Raw genomic sequence first — 24,209 nt, forward strand, 5'->3', positions numbered from 1 at the left:
TAGTTTGCAGGCAAATAATTGTAGTGTTAGAAGTGTAAACATGAAAAAGTCTCAGCTAATGCTGGAGTTTTGTCATACAACCAGAACAAACGCAACAAGATTAAGCAAATCAGGTTTGCAATTTCTGTAACCCACAGATGCTACCACTGGGAGTTTCTCCCTAGTCACAGCAAAACAATTAAAAAGAAAAGAAAAATTGCACACAGTTTTTGCATAGAAGTTTTGTCACATTGGAGGAAGGGAGCATGTTTCAGGATGTCTCTTTTTAGGGAAGCTTATCAGTCAGGAGGCCCACACTATAGCGAGCCACACAAGCATTCGGCACTATGCAGATCGGAGTCAACCCCTCAAAACAGCATTTTACAAAGATATGCTCTAGCAGAAGGTTCCTTTCGCTCAACAGTCACAGTCTTATTTAGCCTCATAAAAAAGAGAACATGATATGAATTTAATCTGTTGCTGAACATCCTGCATGGCTGTCAGCAAATTCCCCTAAGTCAAGCCCAGTCCGTCGGTTATGAACATAAACATAACCAGGAAGATGTCAGACACCCTCCAGTTTCAAATTGTCAGGATTAATCCGGGTATTGTCTCAGCGTGATATCCATAGGGCCAGGAGTGTCCCCAATTCATGTGGTCTACGAGTCAAAAACCATGTTAAACAAACATTGGCAAAAGCCAGTAGTTGTGGCCTTGGCAAGCTGGTGCGACGATTCTCTTTCAAAAACTTCTTTATGGCAAGCCTAAACCATAAAAAGGGGGGGGGAAGAGAAATTGTGCTGTCATCTCAACAGGGCCCCCTTATGCTTGCAATACAAACTGTAAATTAAAAACAGTCCCCAGTGCAAAAAGTGTGCTATATAACCAGGGTGTGCATCTGATGGTGGAGGACACAGCACCCGGAGTTGGGGATAGTGTGCCGAAGAAGGGATGACCTAGTGTTGAGTAACAGGGAGCATTTGTGGTGTTTATGGGATAAGCCTGTTCTTCTGTATGGTTGGGAGCCTCTTGGAGAGCAACTCGGTGTGTTTGTCATGTAGGTAGTTCCTCGTGTATGAGGGAATGTTCTGCTGTTCGGAGCGCCAGCCCAGTGCTCCAAGATGATGAGGGTAGATGGAACTGATTGTCCTTCTGGACTTCCTTAGCATGGATGGGGTCTCTTTAGGCGCCCTCACCCATCATTTGATGGATGGTACAGCACAAGGTTGAATTGGACCAATCCCTGGGCAGAATCATGTGGATTTCCCTGCTCCTGCTCCATCTCTACAGCTGAAGGTATGTTTGAGCTCAGGTGTTTTTGACTTCTTGTAAAGTAGCACGTAGGTGAAACATGCCAGGTCATCTTACAGGCATATTAATGCAAGATGGTGAGACCGGGTTGGGTAGGCTCTGTTATTGTAAAGGGGTGCACCCCTGCTGAATCATGGTGTGCCCTGGTGGCATGGCAAATAGTTGATTGCATGTTCAAAGGATTGGTGTTTGCCTCATTCGGAAGGTAAGAGTACTCAACGGGTTTACAGGACAGGTGTGTGTACCCAAGTCTCAGTGTGCATCAGAACACTATAGTTAAAACCTTGCTACAGAGAGCGAGCGGGCTGCAAGAGCTAGTCTGAATTTCATGTAATTTACACAAGTGTTGGGATTCCTGCATCCAGCACTACTATGCATACATCTGACCTGATCAATATCTTCAGCACATCGAAGTATAAACTCACCACTGCAGCTCAAGAACTTAGAAGTGACCTAAACTGCTACCTTTGGACTAAACTTAGAACAGGCTAGTAGTCTTGGTGATATCTTTTGTTCTTTAAGTGGCAATAAAATTGTTTTAAAGAAATGTAATTAAGAGTCCTAAGCACCCTGATTCTTTAACAAGACCTGGCTGAAATATAGTGCCTCCTCTTAAACCACTGGCTTTACTCTGAAAAAATGTGCTACTTTTCATGAGTACAAAGTCTAACCGTGGCAAGGGCATTACTTGTGGCCTTAGCAAGCTCGGGCGATAGTTATTTAAAAAATAAATGAATAAACTAACAATATGCCACAAATTTGAAAAGCAAAAAACACCAGAGCCTAAACATGGCAACAATATACATTCAATAAAAGTTTTACTTTAAAAAAAAAAAAAATATATATATATATATATATATATATATATATATATATATATATATAATTTTGCTAGAACTGCGCTGGTGCTTCCATGCAGGCTTGTGCTCGTAGAACAGGTATAGACTCCTTTTAATTGTAATGCATATCAGAGCAAAACAATATTCTACTGACCCAAAGAATAGTGTGTTTGCCTTGGATAACTGTAACCTGAATATATAGTTTTAAAAATACAAGGATTATTTGAAACGGAGGCGACACTGGCATGAAGAAAACACGAGCAGATAAAGCTTCAGTAAAGAGCATCAGTCTGAGACCCTCATCGGTGGCAGCACTCAGCATTTTGAACAGCTGGACCTTTATGAAGAGGTTGCGGCACTTGTTACCTGCATAGTCACTTCGAATGCGGCTATGATTCGCCAAATAACAGTGACCTGCGAGATTAGAGCTACTTCTCAATATGAGGAAAACCAAAGAATCACGGCAAACTCCAGCAGTTTGTAAATGGCCCCAAACCTTAATGTTGCTCCTTTTTCACAATTCGGTGCTCATGCTTGATCTTGAAATCATCACTGCATTGAGTTAGGTCTACAATCCTGCATATGATTTTCTCTTCAGACGTAATCAGCAAGGCCTTTAAGTCAATTGTGCCTAATTGTGGAATATCGCTTTGTTTTCTGGTTTGTTGGCACTGCCATTGGCAGCGGCAATGGGTGATGCAAGCTGCAGTGGCCTCGACAAGGGCTCTGGCATTTGTTTTACAAATTAAGCACTGAAACAGCCATCTGAGTGCGTGCATCTGTGTAAGTGAGAGCACGAAAAAATGAAAGTGCGCGTAACAAACAAGTGGTTAGAACGAGGATATGAGCAAGAGAGGGCACAGTGTTTGAGAGGTTAAATGTGTGAGAAGGGCAAAGAAGTGGGGTCTCTGAGTGAAGGGAAGATTTGAGGGAGGGGAAGTAATGTGTGTTTGTAAGAGGAATATTTCAGTGAGAGGTGAGTGAGAATGGGATAGAAGTGTGTGAAAAAAAATAAAGGTGTGTGAAGAAGGTGACACTAAAAAATACGTAAAAGGAAGATGAATAAAGGGACGTATAGGATACAAAACTTATGACTGTCAGGAAATGTAATGTGTGTGTGTGTGTGTGTGAGCTGGAGGGAAGCGAGAATGATAAAGCAGGGTATCAAGGGAAGGACAGAAATAAGTGTGCACATAAAACGTGGATCAATTACCCTCTGGGACATGACAACAGCTTTAGTTATAAAAACCTAGATGAAGTTATGGCCTATGCTACCTTTACCTTTCTGAATTATCACCTGGAGGATACTACCCTCGTGTACTTGACCACTCTTGTAGCTGCGCTGTCCGCGTCTGCATTGACTCTAAAAGTTCTCTCAGCTGCCCACTTGATGGGACATAGTCTTGATCCTATCTTCTCCAGTGTCAAAGACCTGTCTGGTTCTACTCTAATTCCACCTCTGTGTTCAGACCACTTTGCTGCTCCTTTCCATCTCACCATGGAGCCATTTTCCATTGCCGTGTCTCCCACACCTACTTCTACACTGGTGTCGGCTAACCTTGAGGCATCACTTTTCACCAATGCTGCAATTTTGCAGTCATTTTGTTTAAGTTGTAATCATTATTCAGGGGCAGAAGGAAGACAACTGTAACGTTTTACCCATCTTTGGTTTTCTCCTGCAGGCAATTGCTGTATGACATTTCAGAGGACATTGGCACCGAAGACCACAATGAAATCATGTTCCTTCTGCAGGACACGCTTCCCAAAAAACACAGAGAGACTTTGGTGAGCATGGGCTAGTGGCGGGCGGGTAACCTGCACCCATATGAGCATGGGGATTTTAGTTGAAGGGAGTGGCCTAAGAGGATAGGTTGCACGTAAAAGACAAGTAAATAACAGAGCTAAACATGTTCACAAGACAAGTAAAGAAGAGAGCCAAAATATGTACAACAGAAAAATGAAAATATGGAGCAGGAGCGACCCAGCTCCTACTACACCGCACTACTGACTTTGTATTGCTTGCACATATTGTAATTGTGCTTACTACCCCTAAGCACACAGCTGCTGAAACAAAGGGTTCGAGGCATGTGGGCTGCTAAATTCACATCTTAGCATTAGATCGCCGCCTAGTGTTGGGTCCGGATGATCGCACATTGTTGTCCTGGAAGAGTCTTCGAAGTATCCTGAGATAGGTGGCTCCTCCCCTGGACTACAGTGCGCATGGGCATCGGCTCCATCCCCAGATTGTTTTTTTCCGCCATTGGGTTCGGATGTGGTCTCGACGTCTCTCTGTCGAAACCGAGAAAAAACTAACTTTTAGCGGCCAAAAGGCCTCGCTTTTTGCGTCGGTATTGTCTGCGCACGGTCTCGAGTCTTCCGTCTCTTGGAGCCGGAATAAGCGGAGTCTTGTTTCGCTTTTCGAACTTTGAGGCCTTCTCATCGCGACTCGACTGCAAAACTTTTCAGACATGGAGCGGAGCCCGTTTAAATACTGCCCGCTTTGTGGGTCCAAGTACCCACACATCGATCTACACCCCGTTTGTAACAAGTGCCTTTCGCCTGACCACGACGACGGCAAGTGCAAGGCCTGTGCACAGTTCCGCTCTAAGAAGACTCTCAAGCTTCGGCGCGCGGTGCGCATGGAAGCTAGACAAGCGGCCCCGGATCCGGAAAACATCTTCGGCGACCAAGATGAAGAGGACCAGGGTCATCATCTTCAGATCTCCCCACCCGAGACGGAGGTCGAGGCGGATCCGGTAGACGACGACGGAGTCGTGGGTCAAGGCCTTGAATACGTCGACGAGGTAGGAGACGACGAAGAGATTTATGGGGCCGCGGCAGATAGCTCAGGGGACGAGCTCTGCCCCGAAGGTTTCGAGGATACCGACCGGGTCACGGGATCGCCTGTAGGCCTTACCCACGACCCCATGCCGCAAGCCACAGCCCCGCCTTCTGGCCCGGCCACGGACTTACTTGCTGAGCAGACTGTATCGAAACCGAAACCGAAAGCATTGGGATCGACTCCATCTAAAATGGCCGACCCGAAAACGAAACCGAAACTTAAGGACTCGTGCGTCCCTAAGATGGCTGCCGTGCCAGCGAAAACGACTGTACCCGCTAATCCATCGACTCCGTCGACCTCCGGTCCGCAGAAGTCGAAGAAGTCCGTCGATTCCGCTGCTGCTCATTCGAAATCGACGCCGGAGGAGGGGTCCTCTAAAAAAGATGGTCGGCACGGATCAACATCGGCGCCGCCGTCCAAGCCCGCAAAGGCCGGCTCCACGGAGTCTACGCAGGCGCACGGATCGAAGACTGGCACGTCTGCGCACCGGTCCCAGGACTCGGGGTCGGTGACAGCGGGTTCCGCGTCGAAAGCCCACAAGGCCCACAAAGACGTCGGATCCGAAGGAAAGGTTAAAACATCCTCGTCGGCTCCAAAACCAACTGAGAGTGAGGCGTCCCTCGTCGCCGCATCACTACAGCGAATTAGGGAGAAGGCCTCTGCTCTGTCGGCTCCGATTTCGTCGCCGAAGGCACAAACGGACAATCCAGCGAAGCCTTCTGGCAAACTTCTCTTTGTTTTGCCGCCAAAGGAGGCGCCGAAAGCCTTTTCCACCAAATCGGCACCGAAGAAGACGGTTTCTTCAACGGCTGGCCCACTTCCACGTCGGGTACTCGAATCAGAGGACGATTCAGAGCAGTTCATCGACGCAGATACCGGCAAATTGACCCTCTATAAGAGGAAAATAACTTCAGAGTCAGTGGACTCATATGTCATCCCACTGAAAAAGAAAAGGGTGCCCCTTGATGCTTCAGGCCTCACTGAACCAATCCTGCCTCCTCCAAGACGGAGCCCTACTCCCTCACCAGAACACTCTGCGGGTGAGGGGTATGATGAGGATGAGCAATACAATTTCCCTATCAATGAACCAGATGCACAACCGGATTCATATGATGACACTGGTGACCAGGGCACCCAAAATGTGGGGCAGGACCCACAGCTTTTTAATGCACGTGCATCCCCAACTGAGGATTCAGCAGGTTTTCATGCGCTACTTGAGAGGGCAGCGGCCAATCATGATGTGGACATGCATGCTGACCCGATAGAAGAAGACTTCCTTTTCGACACATTCTCAGTCTCTGAAAGGACAGTAAAAACGCTGCCTATGCTTAAGGGAGTCCTCAAGCATGCGGGGGATATCTTTAAGGAGCCTACCAGGTCACGAGTGGTCAATCCACGCATTGAAAAGAAGTACAGACCTGCACCTGCGGACCCCGCATACATTCGGGGACAGTTGCCACTGGACTCTCTTGTGGTCGCCAATGCCAGGAAACGTGCCAACTCCCAGACAACGGGTGAAGCTCCTCCCCCGGATAAGGAGTCCAAAGTGCTAGAGGCAGGGGGCAAAAGAGTAGCTGCGCAGGCCGCAAACTTTTGGCGCATTGCCAATACACAGGCACTCTTAGCACGTTACGATAGGGCGCATTACGACACCCTAGAACAGGTTATACAACACCTGCCTCCAAAGTTCCAAGAAGGCACCAAACTGCTTATTGAGGAGGGGAAGCTAATCTCAAACGCAGCCATCAAGTGTGCACTTGACGCCGCAGACACAGCTGCTAGAGCTATCAACACTAGCGTTATGCTTAGACGACAGGCGTGGCTCCGCATCTCGGGGTTTAAACCAGATATTCAGACAACCATTCTTAATCAGCCAGTCAATCCTGATAGTCTGTTTGGTCCAGATGTTGACACCACCCTAGAAAAAATAAAAAAAGACACAGAAACTGCTAAGTCCATGGGGGCCCTCCAGTCGCAACAGTTTCGTGGCAACAATTTTCGTCGCTCAGGTGCACGTGGAGTCACCAGAGGACAAATGGGTCAACAATCTCAGTTCTCAAAAGGTGGAGCACAATCCTCGTTCCAAAAGCAGAACAAGGGAGGTTACAGAAATAACAGCAACAGAGGTCGCGGCAGAGGAAACAACAGCTCCCGCTCCTCTACCCCAAGCAAACAGTGACTCTCTGTCACTGCCCCCCGACCACTTAACACCTGTCGGGGGGAGACTGCAGCAGTTCCTGCCCGTCTGGAGAAACATCACCACAGACAGGTGGGTGCGACAACTAGTCCAGTATGGTTATTGCCTAGAGTTGAAATCCACTCCACCCAACATCCCGCCAAGGCAAAGGCCTATGTCCGCAGAGCACTTGCTCTTATTGCAGCAGGAAGTAGTGGTGATGCTGCAAAAAGGAGCAATCGAGCTCGTGCCAGTGGGGGAGGAAGGCACAGGGGTGTATTCCCTGTACTTCCTTATTCCAAAGAAGGACGGATCTCTCAGACCCATTCTAGATCTACGCCCCCTCAACCTGTACATACTGTCAGAACATTTCCACATGCTTACACTGCAGCAGATTCTTCCCTTGCTAAACCAAGGGGACTTCTTAGCAACCTTAGATCTCAAGGATGCTTATTTCCACATTCCACTACACCCGTCCCACAGGAAATACCTCAGGTTCACTATTCAAGGCAAGCATTACCAGTTCAAGGTCTTACCCTTTGGAGTCACCACAGCCCCAAGGGTGTTTACCAAGTGTCTGGCGACAGTAGCAGCGCACCTCAGGAGGCAGAACATCCATGTCTACCCCTACCTCGACGACTGGCTCGTGCAAGCCAAGTCGGAACGACAGTGCGCCGCGGACATGTCGACTACAATTCACCTTCTTCACGATCTGGGTTTCTCGCTGAACTACCCAAAGTCGCATCTACAACCAGCACATGTCCGGCAGTTCCTAGGTGCGACGATCAACACCCTGACGGCCATGGCTCAGCCAAACAAGGTCAGGATAGACAGCATGCAGTCTCTGATCCAAAAGTTCAGACCACAACACTCGCTTCCGGCGAGAGTATTCATGCAGTTGATAGGCATGATGGCCTCCTGCATCTTCATAGTCCCTCACGCACGGTTACATATGCGCCCGCTCCAGGAGTGCTTAGCGAATCAGTGGACACAGGCTCAGGGGCAATTGACAGACCTAGTGTTGGTTACCAGTCGGGCATACGACTCTCTGCATTGGTGGACTCCACACAACCTTTGCAAGGGCCGACTGTTCCAAGAGCCTGTGCCGCAGATTATCCTGACAACGGACGCATCTCTCCAGGGATGGGGAGCTCATCTGCTCACTTACACAGTGCAGGGACTATGGACGACGCAGCAGAAAAAGATGCACATCAACTATCTAGAACTGATGGCAATCTTCATGGCGATCAAGTCCTTCATTGTACATCTGTGCAACAAGGTAGTGTTAGTCCGGACGGACAACATGACTGCGATGTACTACATTCAAAAGCAGGGAGGCACCCACTCGCCACAGCTGTCTCATCTGGCTCAGAGCATGTGGAAGTGGGCCATTCAGAGGAACATTTTCCTCATGGCAGAACACCTCCCAGGGAAGGACAACCAGATGGCGGATCTGCTCAGCAGGTACAGCCATCAAATGCACGAGTGGGAGATACACCCATCTGTCCTCCACCCGTACTTCCAGCAGTGGGGTCATCCGGAGATAGACCTGTTTGCCACAAACGAAAACGCAAAATGCCAACACTTTGCCGCCAGGTTCCCTCACCCACAGTCGCAGGGGAATGCGATATGGATGAACTGGTCAGGCAAATTTGCGTACGCTTTTCCGCCAGCCCCTCTAATACCGCTGGTCGCAAGAAAGCTAAGGCAGCACGCGATGACTCTCATCCTAGTTGCTCCAACGTGGGCGCGCCAGGCTTGGTACACCACGTTCCTCGAACTCTCAGTGGTACCGCATCAAAGACTGCGCCTCACGCCCAGTCTTTTGACGCAGAACCATGGAGAAATTCAGCATCCAGATCCGCAACAGCTCAACCTGGCGATCTGGCTCCTGAAGTCCTAGAGTTTGGATACCTTAACCTACCTCCAGAATGCATGAACATCATCAAAGAGGCAAGGAAGCCAACTACCAGAGCATGCTATGCTGCGAAATGGAAGCGTTTTGTCATTTACTGTACAGCTAATGACATCAACCCGCTAGACGCATCTATCCCCAACATCATTTGCTATCTGTTGCATCTTTACAAGTGCAATCTAGCGTACACTTCCATTCGGATACATCTATCCGCCATAGCGGCTTATCTTCAAAACAGGCAGCATCTCTCTGTCTTCAGAGTGCCCGCCATTAAAGCCTTCCTTGAAGGTCTGAAACGAGTCATTCCCCCAAGAACACCGCCAGCTCCGGTGTGGAACCTCAATGTCGTTCTCACCAGACTGATGGGACCGCCATTTGAGCCACTGCACTCGTGTGAACTCCAGTTCCTTACGTGGAAAGTAGCTTTCCTGGTAGCTATTACGTCTCTGAGGCGTGTCAGTGAGCTGCAAGCGCTCACAATCCAAGAGCCATTCATTCAAATTCATCCAAATAGGGTAGTGCTACGCACTAACCCCAAATTCCTTCCGAAGGTGGTGTCACAGTTTCATCTCAACCAAACTATTGACTTGCCAGCATTCTTTCAAAACCCGCAGACGGTGGCAGAAAGAATGCTCCATACCTTAGATGTACGGAGGGCGTTGATGTACTACATAGACAGAACACAACCCTTTAGAAAGACAAAACAACTTTTTGTTGCCTTCGCACCACAACACAAAGGCAACCCTATTTCCAAAGCAGGGATAGCCAGATGGATTGTTAAGTGCATCCAGATATGTTATCAAAAGGCCAAGCGCACTTTAACAATACCCCCAAGGGCGCACTCCACACGCAAACTGGGGGCATCCATGGCTTTCCTAGGGAACATTCCTTTAGAGGATATTTGCAGAGCAGCCACGTGGGTTACACCACACACCTTTACAAAACACTACTGTGTTGATGTGCATTCCAAGCAGCAAGCTGCTGTAGGACAGGCTGTTCTCAAAACACTTTTTCAGGTTTCTGCAGCTGGCACGGGCAACCGCCGCTGATGGAGGGACTGCTATGTATTCTATGCTAAGATGTGAATTTAGCAGCCCACATGCCTCGAACTGAATATGCTACTTACCAGTATGCATCTGTTCTTGGCATGTAGGGCTGCTAACATTCATATCGCCCGCCCTCCTCCCCGGTGCCTGTCGCAGCTGCAGATATACTATTGTATTTATTCATTAGCATGGACATCCTTTACACTTTTCACTCCATCTCCTGCCACAATGGCGAAAAACAATCTGGGGATGGAGCCGATGCCCATGCGCACTGTAGTCCAGGGGAGGAGCCACCTATCTCAGGATACTTCGAAGACTCTTCCAGGACAACAATGTGCGATCATCCGGACCCAACACTAGGCGGCGATCTAATGCTAAGATATGAATGTTAGCAGCCCTACATGCCAAGAACAGATGCATACTGGTAAGTAGCATATTCATTATCTGTTTATTTAGTGGTTTCTGGTTAGTGAGGTTAGTCCTGTGATCCCAGAAGAAGTCCTTGGATGCATTACACCAGTTTGTTTATGGTGGAATCAAAGAAAACAGATGTGGTATGGGAACAGTGGCAGCTGCCACAAAGGGTGGTGGGGCCAGTGGAGAAAACGCAGGAGGGGGGAGTGCGGGGGATAACACGGGAAAAGGGTGTTAGAAATCATATATAACCTTACCTTTAGCCCCTGTTCGCCTCCAGCGTCACGTCGCGCCACCTCTTCTCTTTCTGGTCCCAGCAGCCCCTGGGACAGACTCTTATCCAATCCCCGTGCTGCAGTGCAGCACAGGGATTAGCTTGAGCAGGCTAGAAAGACACTCCGCTCAGGCCAGTCAGGCTGCAGCCAGGCTGGAGAAACCTAAGTGCGCATGTGTGTTTTGGTCGGCCTGAGACGGCCGGCTAAACAGGGAGTGCACATAGCACTACTCCTCCCCCCTCCCATGCCTAGGCCCCGCCCCTCTCTACAGAGCTGGCTAAGATACAGCAAATGCAAAATAAAACGATACAAAAACATTATTTTATTTTTCATTTTCTGGCTCTGAGCCAGCCAGTGGGGTGACACTCCTCCACCATTGCGGAGGAGCCGCTGCTGCATGAGAATGGTTACTCAGGTGAATTGATAGTGGAGGAGGCTCTCACTGGGAAGTTTGATGTAATTGCTAGCGGGATCGGGGTATTTAGAATATGTTAGTTTGTACACATTATTAGAGGGGTGAATTGACAGGTTAGAGGAAGCTTAGATTGATAATTTGAAGGCAAGTGATTGCCAGTTTGTGGCAAGGGAGGAGTTATGGGCTGTGATGCGAGACGGGGGCCTTTCAGACAAGTACATATAGAGAAGTAAACCATGGGGCATGCAGTTTTGCGTAGGGGTTGGAAAAGGACATGCAGCTTGTAATAGCTGTTTTGTTTTTCACGCAGTGTTGTACATTTTGCACTGCAGCTCATTTCTTCGAGTTCCTTGGCAGCATTGTGTTTCTCAGTTCTCTTTAATACTCCCCGGTAGCATGGTTGTCTATATGCCTAGGCCCAATGGTTCATCCTGTGAGAAGTAAAATGTACCTTACTGGAGTAGTAAGGTAGACACTGTATTTATTTTAAAAGTTTTATATAGTGCTGGCTAGACCCGGAGGTATCCGAGCGCTTTACATGAGCATCAGATCATAGTAACAGGTTACATCGTTACAAAGGTTACACAGTTCTTAGAGCATGGCAACATAGTTACTTGTAAGGTCGAGATAAACAATAAGCACAAATACGTAAGAGGAAAAGAAGGCAAGGTGAGAGATTTAGGGGGGGTTGGAGTAGGGGAAGTAGACAGATAATGAAGGTGGGAAAGAGGAGGGGAGGGGAGGATGAGAGTCACAGCATGGGGAGAAGAGGGGAAGGGTGACGGGGACACAAACCGATAGACGAGTCAAGGCAATGTCCAAAGTCCAGTAAGCTGTGATCCCAGGGGAAGTGGTATCCCTTCCCTATCTCTATTGCGAGAGGCTCCCTTTACGCAGTGGACTCTCTCAGAGAGGTCTCTGAGACTCCAAGGCCTACATACTGGATCCTTCCCCAAAAAGGGGAGAGGGAGTGCTTTGGCAAGGGGTGCCATACCATACCGCAAGTGTGAGTGGCTCCCTTGGCACAGTGGACTCACTCAGCGGGTTCGCTGAGACTCCAGAGTATAAATATTGGATCTTTCCCCAACAAGGGGAGAAGGAGTGCTTAGTCATTTAACCTGAAGATCTTGGGTTCGAATCGCATCGGTCCCCTCAACATTTTGTTCTTGCAAGTTTGATAGGAGTAACATAGAGCTGGATAATAATTAACGCCCGATTCGAAGTGCCTAGAAACTACAAAGTGAGCTATATAACTATATTTTTAGTATTTGTGACTATTGCCTGTTTTGGTTTGTATCGATTAATTCTGGTTGCTGGGATTATTCTAGAGTTCACGCTTGTTTTCTTTCGCAGTCCACCCTGCATCTGCTGACCCTCATGGAGGCTCAGGCCCTCATATCGCCCGAGAATCTGGAGTTTTTGGAGACGATCTGCAAAAACATTTCACCTGAGATTGTGAACAAAATCACAAAGTATAAAGCAGAGCAAGGTTAGTGTGATACACACTTGTTGGAAGAGAGATCTGCATGTGTTTTATGTCTGTTGTGTATTACCCATGTTTTGTGGATTTCCCTCACCGCCACACCTGCTCGTTATGGAACGGCTAATGATAAGTGCATTTGCTTTTGATATGCATAGGAGTACATACACTTTCTCTGAATCCCTGATGGTAGGAGGGCAGGAGGTTGTCCAGTGTGTGGGGTGTCTGTGTAAAGGAACATTTATCGGTTCAGACTCTCAGGTTAACTGCACGGCTCCGCTATGCTCCCTTACGGAGTTTGATTAGAAGCTATAAACACCTCTGAAAGGTACTTTTCTATCTTTGCGACGGGGCATCTATTGCAAATTGCCATGGGGTCTTATATCGCCTTACCTAGAAGTGCAGACAGCACTGCGGTGGAATAAAGACCGGGTCAATAATAGCCAAAATAAATTCAAACCTTCTTGGAACACTTTGGCGTTTAGCCTACGACCCTGAAGCCCAAAAAAATATAGAAAGGCAATAAACAGTTTCACAAATTAAAACGCAATATTATTAAGGATTACATTGCTACTCAAATAAAATCAGCGGACAATTCCTCTAAGGAATTTTTTTAATTGTGCAGGGTTTCCTTAAACCAGAGGACCTGACAAGTAACATCGTCCCCTCTGCCACACTTTGTGAAAATCTTTTGGTCTTAGTCCAGGAGAAGATACAAGACATCTATGCTGCCTTTTCGGTGAAGGATTTACCTATTACGCCATTTCCTCCCCACCTGCCAACAACAACATGGTCTGAATTTAGCCCTTTTGATCTGACCACATCCTATAAGCAGTTGGAAAAAACTAAATCTGGTTCTCCACTTGACCCCTGCCCACCCAGATTTTTTTAAATATATTAGCGCCACTGCTTAATCCTGCCTTAAACCAGCTCTGGAACACCTCGCTGGAAACTGGCATTTATCCATCTAGCTGGAAGACTGCTATTGTCCAACCAATTCTCAAAAAGGAGAACGCAAACCCCACTGTTCTGAACATTTTTAAACCTATCTCCCTCCTGCCAGCGCCTGCTAAGATTCTTGAAGGGGAAGTGCAAAAACAATTACCAACATTCCTTGAATCTAAAAAACGACTCCATGACACCCTGCCGGGATTTAGAGCTGGATACAGCACGGAGACGGCACTACTTGAGGTAGCAAGAACTGTCAGGGAAACTATGGATAAAGGAAACTGTGCAATGATGGTGCTATTGGACCTCTCGGCAGCATTCGACACAGTCTCGCATAAAATCCTTCTAGACCGGCTTCAACAGTTAGGAGTAACGGGGACTGTCTTAGCTTGGTTCAGCTCCTTCATGGAAGGCTGCTCCCAGAGAATCCGCTTGCATCCTTACACCTCTAGCTCGCGCCCTCTGATATGTGGAGTACCTCCGGGTTCGGCACTTAGCCCAACCCTTTTTAATGTCTATTTTCCCTTTTTAATGTCGATCTTGCCCCCCTTGCCACTTTGGTAAAGCAACACGGTGTTGATGTTATCTCATATGCTGATGACACGCAGCTAGTATTTTCCTTCAAAGATCGCCCTGAGGCCATTTTTTCAAACTTTAGGCAGTGTCTCATGGACATTTCAACATGGATGACAGCTAACTGCCTAAAGCTGAACACAGAAAAAACAGAGGTGCTATTTTTCAACTAGCCCTCACCCCCACTATCAGATCTCTGGTGGCCTATAGAATTCAATCCCCCTCCCCTCCCAGTCTCATCTGCCAGGAATCTAGGTTTCAAACTAGATACCTCCTTGTCATATAAGACCCAAATAAGCCAAGTCTCCTCAGCCTGCTTCTAGAAAATGAAGGCCCGCCTAAGATTCCTCTATTTTCTATCAATGGACTGTAGGAAAAAATAGTCCATGTAGTAATCACATCACAACTGGACTATGCAAACAGCCTGTATTTGGGACTGCCAGCATACTTGCTCAGAAAACTGCAAATAGTGCAGAACGCGGCCGCTAGGCTCATCAGAAACATCCCACTAAGACATCACAAATACCCTCATTTGCGCAGTCTCCTCTGGTTGCCTGTCAAGAGAAGAACTACATTTAAGGCACTAACTCTTGCATACAGAGCACTTAATGATACTGGTCCACAATACCTAAAGAAGAGAGTGCGCAAATACCATCAGTCTAGGACCGTAAGATGTAATAATCGCGAGTACCTTGTCATATACCGTTTCTCGAAGTCCAGAACTAGAGGACGGTCCTTTTCCATTAAAACTGCGACCTTATGGAACTCCATGCCCGACCATTTTAGAAAAGCCAAATCGGAATTCATCTTCCGGAAGGCTTTGAAGACTTGGCTCTTCAGCCTCCCGCAGCAAACTAGGGAGCAACAACTCTAACTCACCTTTCACTGTATCCGCAAGTGCCGGGACCCCCCCCGTTGGGGGGAGCTGAGCGCTATACAAGCTTAAATAATAATAATTTGTGGTTCAACCATATGAACGGGAGGTGTACTTAAGTTCACAGACTTAAATCTTTGGGCTGGTACCTGGCTTGTGTCAAGTACAGGGCATCATTCCCCCACCCCGCTCCCCCCTCCGATAGGTTCCTCCTATTCCCTTCTCACTCGCCAAAGATGATCGCCCTAACAGTGGTTACCTACTATGCATTGTGCACTTCATGCACTGTAGGGTTTCGATTCCCGTTGACTATTTCTGTTTTCCAATGTATTCCCACCTGAAACTTCAGAAGCATTGCGGGGGTCAGGAGATCCCAGTGGTGGTTCCTCTGCAATGGCGGAGGAGCGTCGCCCCACTGCCTGGCTGAGATCCAGCAAATGTAAAATGAAACGATGCTCTTGTATAATTTTGTTTTTACATTTAGCGGTTCTTAGCCAGCGGTGTCTGGAGGGGCGGGGTCGAGTATTGGGAGAGGGAAAGAGGAGTGCCCATATGTGTTTTGGCTGGCCATCTCAGGCCGACCGAAACACACATGCACACTTAGGTTTTCTCCAGCCAGCGGCATTGAGCAACCGGGCTGGAGAAACACCACAGACTCCCTGGTCTGAGCAGGGCATCTTTCCTGCCTGCTCAGACCAATCCTCTTGCTGCTCTGCAGCACTGGGTTGGATGGGAGTCTGGGTCCCAGAGGCTGCTGGGACCCAGGAAGAGGAGGTGCGGCGAACGCCTTTTATCTTGCATCAGAATGCTGAATTAAAGCTTTCCAGATTGAATAGCAATCATCAACTATTCCTGAACCTTTTCTTGCTGTTTGTTTTCAGGGAAGTGACCTGGGTGGCATTTTTTGATTTTAACAGTTGGCTTATTTTTACGTCCATGCCAATAGACAAATGGGAAAAAGAGTGACATTTTGCATTTTTCCACTTTTGAAATATAAACCTAAAACATATACAAAAAAACATTTAAGTGTGTCAAATGTCTAAATTATTTTTAAATAGTTAATACAAGCAGATGGATAATTACCATGCTACAAAAGAAAACTGAGAACTTCGCATATTCTGTTCCATTTACCAGCTGCTGGCCTTTGCAGAGTAGCTAAATGTAAACAAATGGCTTACAATTTATTTTAAGAATGGTGGCAAGAAAACCTGAAACGTAGTTGACCGCTAGACCAGAGCAAGATATAACTATTTCCTAATTCTGCTCAGAAGAAATTAATCCTTCTTTCATCCACTATGGTTTATTTTGCCAGTAAGATTCATGCAGCCTAGAATCTGTGTTTCATCTTATTGCGAAAAAGACCAATACAAATATATTGGATAATTCCTAGAAGTTCTAGAAGAGTAATCCATTTGAAGTTAACTTAGGACCAACAGAAATGTTAGTTGCCACTTTTTTAGCTCTCTAATATCATCACAATCTGGATTCCCGAGGAGTTCTATATGGCCAGCCAACCCATTGCCTCTGCTGCCCAGTCTCTTTCCTAAACATATGTAGAAGGCCATGACAGTAAGCCATTCTTTTTGTTTGTGATTTTAGTGCGGTTGCCATCTCAGGAAACTTCACCTGTGCTGGAGGCTCCAAAAAGCCAGGAGGAATCTGCAGTGAAGCCTCACTTGGGATACCACTCCACACCTGAATCTTTTCCTTGCCAGACGGTAGTGTGGGTACAGCTTTTGGGAGGACCTCCTGTTGTGGTTTCTTTTCTACATCCCCTCCCTTGTAGATGAGCTTTGTTCGCCCCTAATGCTGCATGCCCTTCTCAGTACTCAGTATCACCTTCCATGTACTGACATAACATCCCTTGGTTACGTCTTTTCCCTACAGAGCACAAGTTATGCAACACCCACTAGCACATCCTCAGCTCCGTATGGCATTGAGTGGAATTGTATTGAATGTATCTTCTTGCAGCAGAACACAAGCGCCTCAAAAAAATACCATTTAAAGTTTGGTAACCCCTTTGAGTCACATTGCAGGGACTCTGAGATCCCAAAGGTATCTATGAAACTGATTAGGGGTTTGGGGGGAGCTGATCCCTCTGACATTATAACACATCCATCACCATGCTCATAAACATCTTTGGCATTAAGGAATGACTGAAGTGGCATTCAATGGGTTAAGGGTTTCCAATGTTAGTCCATGCCAGATTGCCAGACTAAATTTTAACCATGTAAATTATTCCCATTTAGATTAATTGTACATTAATGTTCGAGGCAAGTGTGTTGTAGATACACACGCTTTGCATACTCCTGCCATCTAGTATTGGGTCCGAATGTTTGCAAGTTGTTTTTTTCGAAGAAGTCTTTCCAGTCATGAGGTAAGGTGACTCCTCCTAGTGATAGTGCACATGGGCTCAGACTCCATTGTTAATTATTTTTTTTTTCGCCATCGGGTTCGGACCTGTATTCCTGCGCTCCAGTTCGAAACTGTTCTTCGGATTCCCCTCAGTGTGCAATACACTCTACTCTCGACGGTATTGTTTCCATACATGTTTCCCTGTTCTCCCCATATCGAATCGCTCCAATATATTAGCCATTTTCGATCTAAAACCTCGTGGGCGGCCGTCGGGCCTTGCTGCCTCGGTCCAGCCTTCTGCCGATGGAACGGACTCCATTCCAATTCTGTCCTCAGTGCCACGCCAAATACCCTTGCACTGACCTACATCAAGTTTGTAAGGAGGAAGACTGCGACTCTTGTAAATCGTTTTGGTCCAAGAAGACTCTACATGTTTGTCGGGCTCGACGACGAGAGATGCAACGTCAAAGCATCCAACACACTGCTGATATCTTTGGGGAAGAATCTGAGCAAGAGGAGATGGAAGCAACCGCCGAAGAGAAGAGGCCTTCTCCGTTCCAAGTTCGATCTGAAGTCTGAAAGAGGTGCCTCCAGCACAATGTGCCATGAGTACTAAAGACCTCTTTCCCCCTAAATCCTCTTCCAAAACACATACGGTTACGGCACCACCTCTGTCTTCTGGCCATTGTCGGCACTGAGACAATGTTTATTTATTTATTTTATTTATTTAAGGAGTTTAATATATATCTGGCTAGACCCGAAGGTATCGGAGCGCTTTACATGAGAATCAACAATGTAACAGAAGAAGATCAACAATTACACAATACATAAAAAAAAAGGCAATACATTGGGAGTGGAGAGAAAAGAGAGAGAAAAGTAGTGGGGGGGGCAGGGGAGGCGAGAAAGGGAGGATAAGGGAAGAGACAACAAGGAGAGACGAAAGGAAGTCTGTCTACAGACCGACTGGTTAGGTGACGACCAAGGAGGGAATCCACGGCCCATCTCCCCTATAGCTAAACCAGGTAGCTCCATTGGGCATCAGACAAAATAGTTCCGTCTCCGTGCATTGAGAGAGGAGAGAAGGAGAGACATAAATAGAAGGAGGATGCTGCAATAGACGACAGGAGAGACGAAAGGAAGTCTGCCTAAAAACCGACTGGGTAGGTGACGTCCAAGGAGGGAATCCCCGGCCTGTCTCCCCTATAGCTACACCAGGTAGCTCCATTGGGCATCAGACAAAATAGCTAGATCTCAATTGATGTGGGAAAATTCACAGATAAACAGGGTGGGGACTAAGGGCCAGGACAGGTGAGGGCAAAGGTCGGTAGCAGGAAAGTGGAGAAGAGTAGAGCGGAGAGAGGTAAGGGGTTGGGGGAGGAGGGAGATAAGGTCATGAGAGACGCAGGAGGGTTTGTTGCGGCTGTCATTTTAGACGTAGTCATGCTTGTTAAGCGCTTCTAATTGCAATTGTTTTTGTCGGAGTTCTTTGCGCAACATTCCCAAAAGGGCCCCGGTCCTCCACACGGCCAGGCAATGATATTCAGGGCTTCCATGCGACTTTCCAGTTGTAGGTGCTTCTCTGCTCGCTATTTAAATGTGATAGCTAGTCGTTAAGGGGGGACTCCCAGATGTGCAGTTTACTTCGCTGTGGAAGCGACCATTAACTCTGCTAGTGCTGGCTTCAGTGAGACGTAGGCTGGTTGTGCACACCCTGATTGCGGCAGTCATGCAGGATCGTGACCACACCAGTCCGCAAGCTCAGCATTGCCAATCCCAGACTACGTCTATAAGACCCCTCTGACTTGGTTTTCACTCACAGCAGCATCACAGTCCATTCGCGGTGTGAGGGGCCTCGGCAGGTCAGTATGGCTTCAGCAGGCATGAGTCAGCAGGTCCAGGGAGTCAGGAGCGACAGAAGTGGGAAGAGGTTCCCCAGAGTATCGCTAGTTGTGGGCTGTCCAGCCAGGGGGGGGGGGGGCTTCAATTTCAGTTACGAGGAGGTGAGGGCCGCCATCTTAAGGTCAGGCATCGTTCAGTAAATAGTCCCCTGGTGTCAATCTCTGGATCGCCAGACGTGGGAAGAGGTTCTCCAGGTCCCCTGCTCTTCAGAGTATCGCTAGTTATGGGCTGTCCCGGGGGGGAGGAGGGGGTACCAGTTGTCAGAAAGGCCTTCGATATTCAGTTATGAGGAGGTGAGGGCTGCCATCTTAAGGTCAGGCATCGTTCGGTAAATAGTCCCCTGGTGTCAATCTCTGGATCGAACGGCCATCAAAGCGTGCCCCGAGGGGTCCATTTCTCTGTATTCCCTCTTGGTCGGCCCACTGATGTCTCTACCTGTCCGGCGTGCTGGTAGACTGCATGCGGAGATTGCCCCACTGGGTTCCCGCTCCTCGCCGTATCTCCTCAGGCTCGTGCATTGTCGGCTCGTGGCACGGCACTGCAACAAACCGTCAAGCCTTCCGGCTCGGGACACAGTCGACCAAAATTACCTTCGGATTCAAAACCATCCGGCTCCAAAAACAAATCTAGTTCTGAGCCGAAAGCCTTCTCTTCTAAACAAAAGCATGCTCGAAGCCGAAACCTTCTGCTACCAAAGACAAGTCGATTTCGACGCCCAAATCTAAAGACAGTGTCTCCAAGCCTTTACATCCAATTTTAGTCGTTCTTAAAGCCAAATTGGATCCTAAACAGAAAAAGATTTATAGTAATCCTGATACTGGACATATTTCAGCTAGAACACCAGCAAAAAACAAACTTCCTTCGGAGGATACTGCCTATAACATTCCTCTGAAGAAGAAGGACATGGCTACCAGCCCTGTTTATCCTGTTCTACAACCCTCTCCGCCTCCCAGCCTCCCCTCAGTTAATAATTGAAGATCCCTTACACATAACACCTCAGGGAACTCCACATACAGATCCAGATGGGGATCATGGTGATGATAATACTAATTTGTCTGTAGACCCACGGAATAATTACACCATTGACCCGCCAGTAGATAATGACCCAGACCTTTACCCTGTAAAGCCATCACCACCAGACGATAATATGGCTTACCAACAGCTCATTGCTAGAGCAGCATAGTATCATGGAGTGGCTGTACCTAAAGAGACATTAGAAGAGGACTTTTTATTTGAAACACTTGAGTCCACACACAGGTCAAGTTAAACACTCCCTATGCTTAAAGGCATGATGAGGCATGCAGGTGATCTCTTTATGTTTACATTTTTTATTGATTTCAAGAACATAAACCAACAAACAAATCCAACAGATGCTATGCTTATCGTAGTGTAGCCCATCAGCGTGACTATCTCATCCGACAGTAAGAAATATTAAACAATAGGAAAAAGTAGAAACCTCCCTCCCCCTCCAACCTTTGAGCGAATTGAACCAAGACCGCAAGGTTCCAAAGCCTCTACTACGAGACTTCCTCTAAAAAGAAGTCCTAATGGTGTGCGTGATCATCCGTGTCTGCGTTTGGGGGTGGTTCCGCAAGCCTTAAGATCCGCAGGTATTTAGGCCAGGTGAGTTCTGTGAATTCCTCAGTCAGCAGTGTGAGAAAAGGTTGCCACAGATCAAGGACGGAGGTACCTGGGCATGTGAGCGAGAGTGACATTTTCTCCATCCCGATAAATCCCCAGAGTCTATGGAGCCACCGCAGGTAGGTCTGTATCTTCGGAGTGCCCCAATGGGAAAGAATATTTTGTAGGGCAGCCCCTAGCGCTAAAGCAATTTGTTGGCCCCTTTGCGCCCTGGAGTGGGAAGGTGAGCAGATTAGGGAGACCCAGGAGGACATACATGGGAAGGTGAGGGATCTCAGTATCAAAGTGGGAGTGGATGCTGTCAAGGATTTGTTTCCAAATGGGAAGTGTAATCCCATAAGAGGTGGGTGAGAGTGTCAATGAGCCACATGCCCTCCAGGAGTATGGTCTGCAAGAAGGGATCCCTTTGTGTAGACGAGGAGGAGTCAAATACCAATATGTGACAATTTTCATAGCGGTTTCGATGGATGCTACATTACGTGCAGTGTGCCGGGCTCTGTAATACACGTCAGACCACATATTCTTTGTCAAAAAGGTCCAGCTTCCCTTCCCAACGCAACTGTCCAGGGAATTTCCCAGTTCCAGGAGCGGTCCATATGAATTTGTAGAAGTCTGTTGTCAGGTGGGCATCTGTGTGCCTCATAAGTAGCCACTTCTCGAAGGCGGTGAGGTGCCGTTCTGCACCCTCGCGTACCTCCGGGTGCATCACCCAGTGACTTATCTGTAAAAAGCGGAACCGCTCCGTTTCAGGAACATCCCGGTCCATGCGAAAGTCGGAGAAAGACTGGGGCCCGCTGTATTGAAAAAATGCCCTATGGAGCGCTGGCCCTCTTTGGGCCAATGTGCGAATGCCATCGGGTCCAGCCCGAAGTGAATTCTGGGTTATGTACTATGGGTGTAATTGGTGAGGGGAAGGTGTAAGGCCCCGGGAGCTAGCCACCCGATCCCATGCTAATAAAACGGTATGAGTCACCTTGGGGAGGTATAGGTTCCAAAGCCTGGCAGAGCGGGAGAGGAAGGGAACACCCCACAATGGTTGTCTGGCCAAAGCCATGCCCATAAACAGCCAGTGCTTCTCGGATTCTGAGCGGGACCATTCCACCAAATCCTGCAACTGTATCGCCCACCAATATGCTTGCAGGTTAGGAATGCCAAAGCTCCTGTCTACAGGGCCCCTATAGCTCAATTCCCTACGGGGCCGGGGTCGCTGATACGGCCATATAAAGCGCTCTATATCTCTTTGGAATGAGAGGATGACTCCCGACAGGGGAACAAGTGGGAGTATTTGTACCATATATATTATCTTAGGGAGAATGGTCATTTTAATGGCCTCTATACGGCCCAGCCACGAAAGAGTAAGGTCTCCACTTCCGGAGACAGTCCCACACATGGCACAAGATTAGTGCTTAGTTTGTCATATTAGTTGTCTTTATATCGGCGGAGAGCTGCAAACCCAGGTAGGGAATTGTTCTCGATGCCCATTGAGTGTGATAGGACTGCTGCAAGATTACCAAGGATTCGGGTGGAGAGATAAATTAAGGGCTTGGGACTTATGCACGTTGATCTTGAATCCAGACACCAGAGCGAACCAGTCAAGCTCCGCCAACGAAGCTTGAAGAGAGTCCCTAGGATTCTCTGAAGTTGCCACCACGTCATCAGCATACAGACTGATTTTATTTCGCACCCCACCAAACTGGTAATGTGGGGGTCGTCCCTGACCCGCTGGGCCATAGGCTCCATATATCAGGCGAACCTAAGGGGTGACATCGGGCACCCTTTTCATGTTCCTTGCCTGATGGGTAAGGCCTTCGAGAAGAGCCCATTAACCCGTACCAGGGCAGTAGGATTAGAGTAGCTGCTAACGACCCAAGTGATGATACGCTGTGGTAGGCCAAAGTGAGCGAAGCGCTGTGCGAGGTAGTCGAATGAACTCTATTGAACGCTTTCTCAGCGTCAACCGAGAAAATCATGCATTCGGCCGGAAAGCCATTCGGATCTATCTATAAGGTGTAGGAGGCATTTTGTATTATCAAGAGGATTGGCGCCTGTAGACAAAGCCAGACTGGCCCGGGTCAATCAATCTGGGTAGGTGGGAGGAAAGTCGCTGAGCCAGGATCCCAGTAGAAAGCTTTCAGTCAACATTGAGGAGGGAAATTGGGCGGTAGGAAGCACACAGCCGTTTATCCTTGCCAGGTTTGGAATCACTGTAACGAGCGCCTCCAGCATCGATGATGGGAGAGGGCAAGAGGCCCCAATTGAGTTCTACACCCTCGTCAGCAGTGGAGCCAGGATCGTACAGAAGGTTTTTGAAAAGGCGGAAGAAAAGCCATCCGGGCCTGGGGATTTATGAAGTTTTAATTTAGATATTGCCGAGATGAACTCCTCCACCTGAATAGGGGCTTCAAGCTCCTGGACCGGACTCTGGACCAGCTTAGCTGTGGCTTCCCCAGCTAGATAATGTGCTGGACCCTCCTGGGAGGCGCTGGACTACGTATAATGTCGCATAAAATTGAATTGCCAGAATGTTTCAGCTACCCCCTGATCGGTGGAATGTTCCTGGCCAAATTGGTCAATGACCCCGGAGATATGTGATGCCTGTTGTTGTGCGCATAGCCTATTGGCCAAAAGCCTCCCATACCTGTACCCTCCCATGTAAAAGGCATGTCTAAGCCGGAGGGTAGCTTATTCAGCCCTATCTACGTCCAGACCTGCTAACTGAGCTCTCGCTGCTTTGAGTTGTTTCCAGATCCTAGGACCCCCGGTTCTTTGGTGGATGTGCTCTATTTCGAGCACTGCATTCGAAAGCTAGTCCTTTTTCTCCCTCCTTAATCTATTATCAGCTGCGGAGATCCCAAGGAACTCCCCTCTAACAATCGCCTTTAAGGTATTCCACAGGGTTGCTATCGAGACGTCGAGGGTATCATTGATGGCCAAGTAATTCGTTATGGTTTTAGTGACTTGTTGGACCGCAGAGGGGCGCTGCAGCATGGTTTCTCTAAGGCTCCATAGTCGGCGAGGAGATTGGCCGTGAGGTAGAGACACTAACATCCGAACTGCCGGGTGATCAGACCGAGGGCAAGGGAGAATTCCTGTGTCGTGCGTCTGTTGTGTGAGTGTATCAGAGGTCAAAATGTAGTCGATCCTGGCATACATTTTATGGGAATGCGAGTAAAAAGTGTATCCCTGGATGTCAGTGGTGTAACCTCCAGATATCGGTGAGCTCAGCC

The 24,209-nt window shown here is 47.9% G+C and overlaps 1 protein-coding gene across 2 annotated transcripts in view; it reads left to right on the top strand.

Annotated features, from left to right (window-relative positions):
• CASP10 (caspase 10) overlaps positions 1-24,209 on the top strand; it is a 147,907-nt gene that overhangs the window by 74,861 nt on the left and 48,837 nt on the right. For both annotated transcript variants that reach the window (XM_078680203.1, XM_078680204.1), the window contains 3 exons: positions 3,812-3,914; positions 12,566-12,701; positions 16,687-16,805. In XM_078680203.1, coding sequence (XP_078536329.1) covers positions 3,812-3,914; positions 12,566-12,701; positions 16,687-16,805 — 358 coding nt within the window. The remainder of the gene's footprint in view (positions 1-3,811; positions 3,915-12,565; positions 12,702-16,686; positions 16,806-24,209) is intronic.

The sequence above is a fragment of the Lissotriton helveticus genome, chromosome 3_1 (genome assembly GCF_964261635.1).
Source record: "Lissotriton helveticus chromosome 3_1, aLisHel1.1, whole genome shotgun sequence".
NCBI lineage: Eukaryota > Metazoa > Chordata > Amphibia > Caudata > Salamandridae > Lissotriton > Lissotriton helveticus.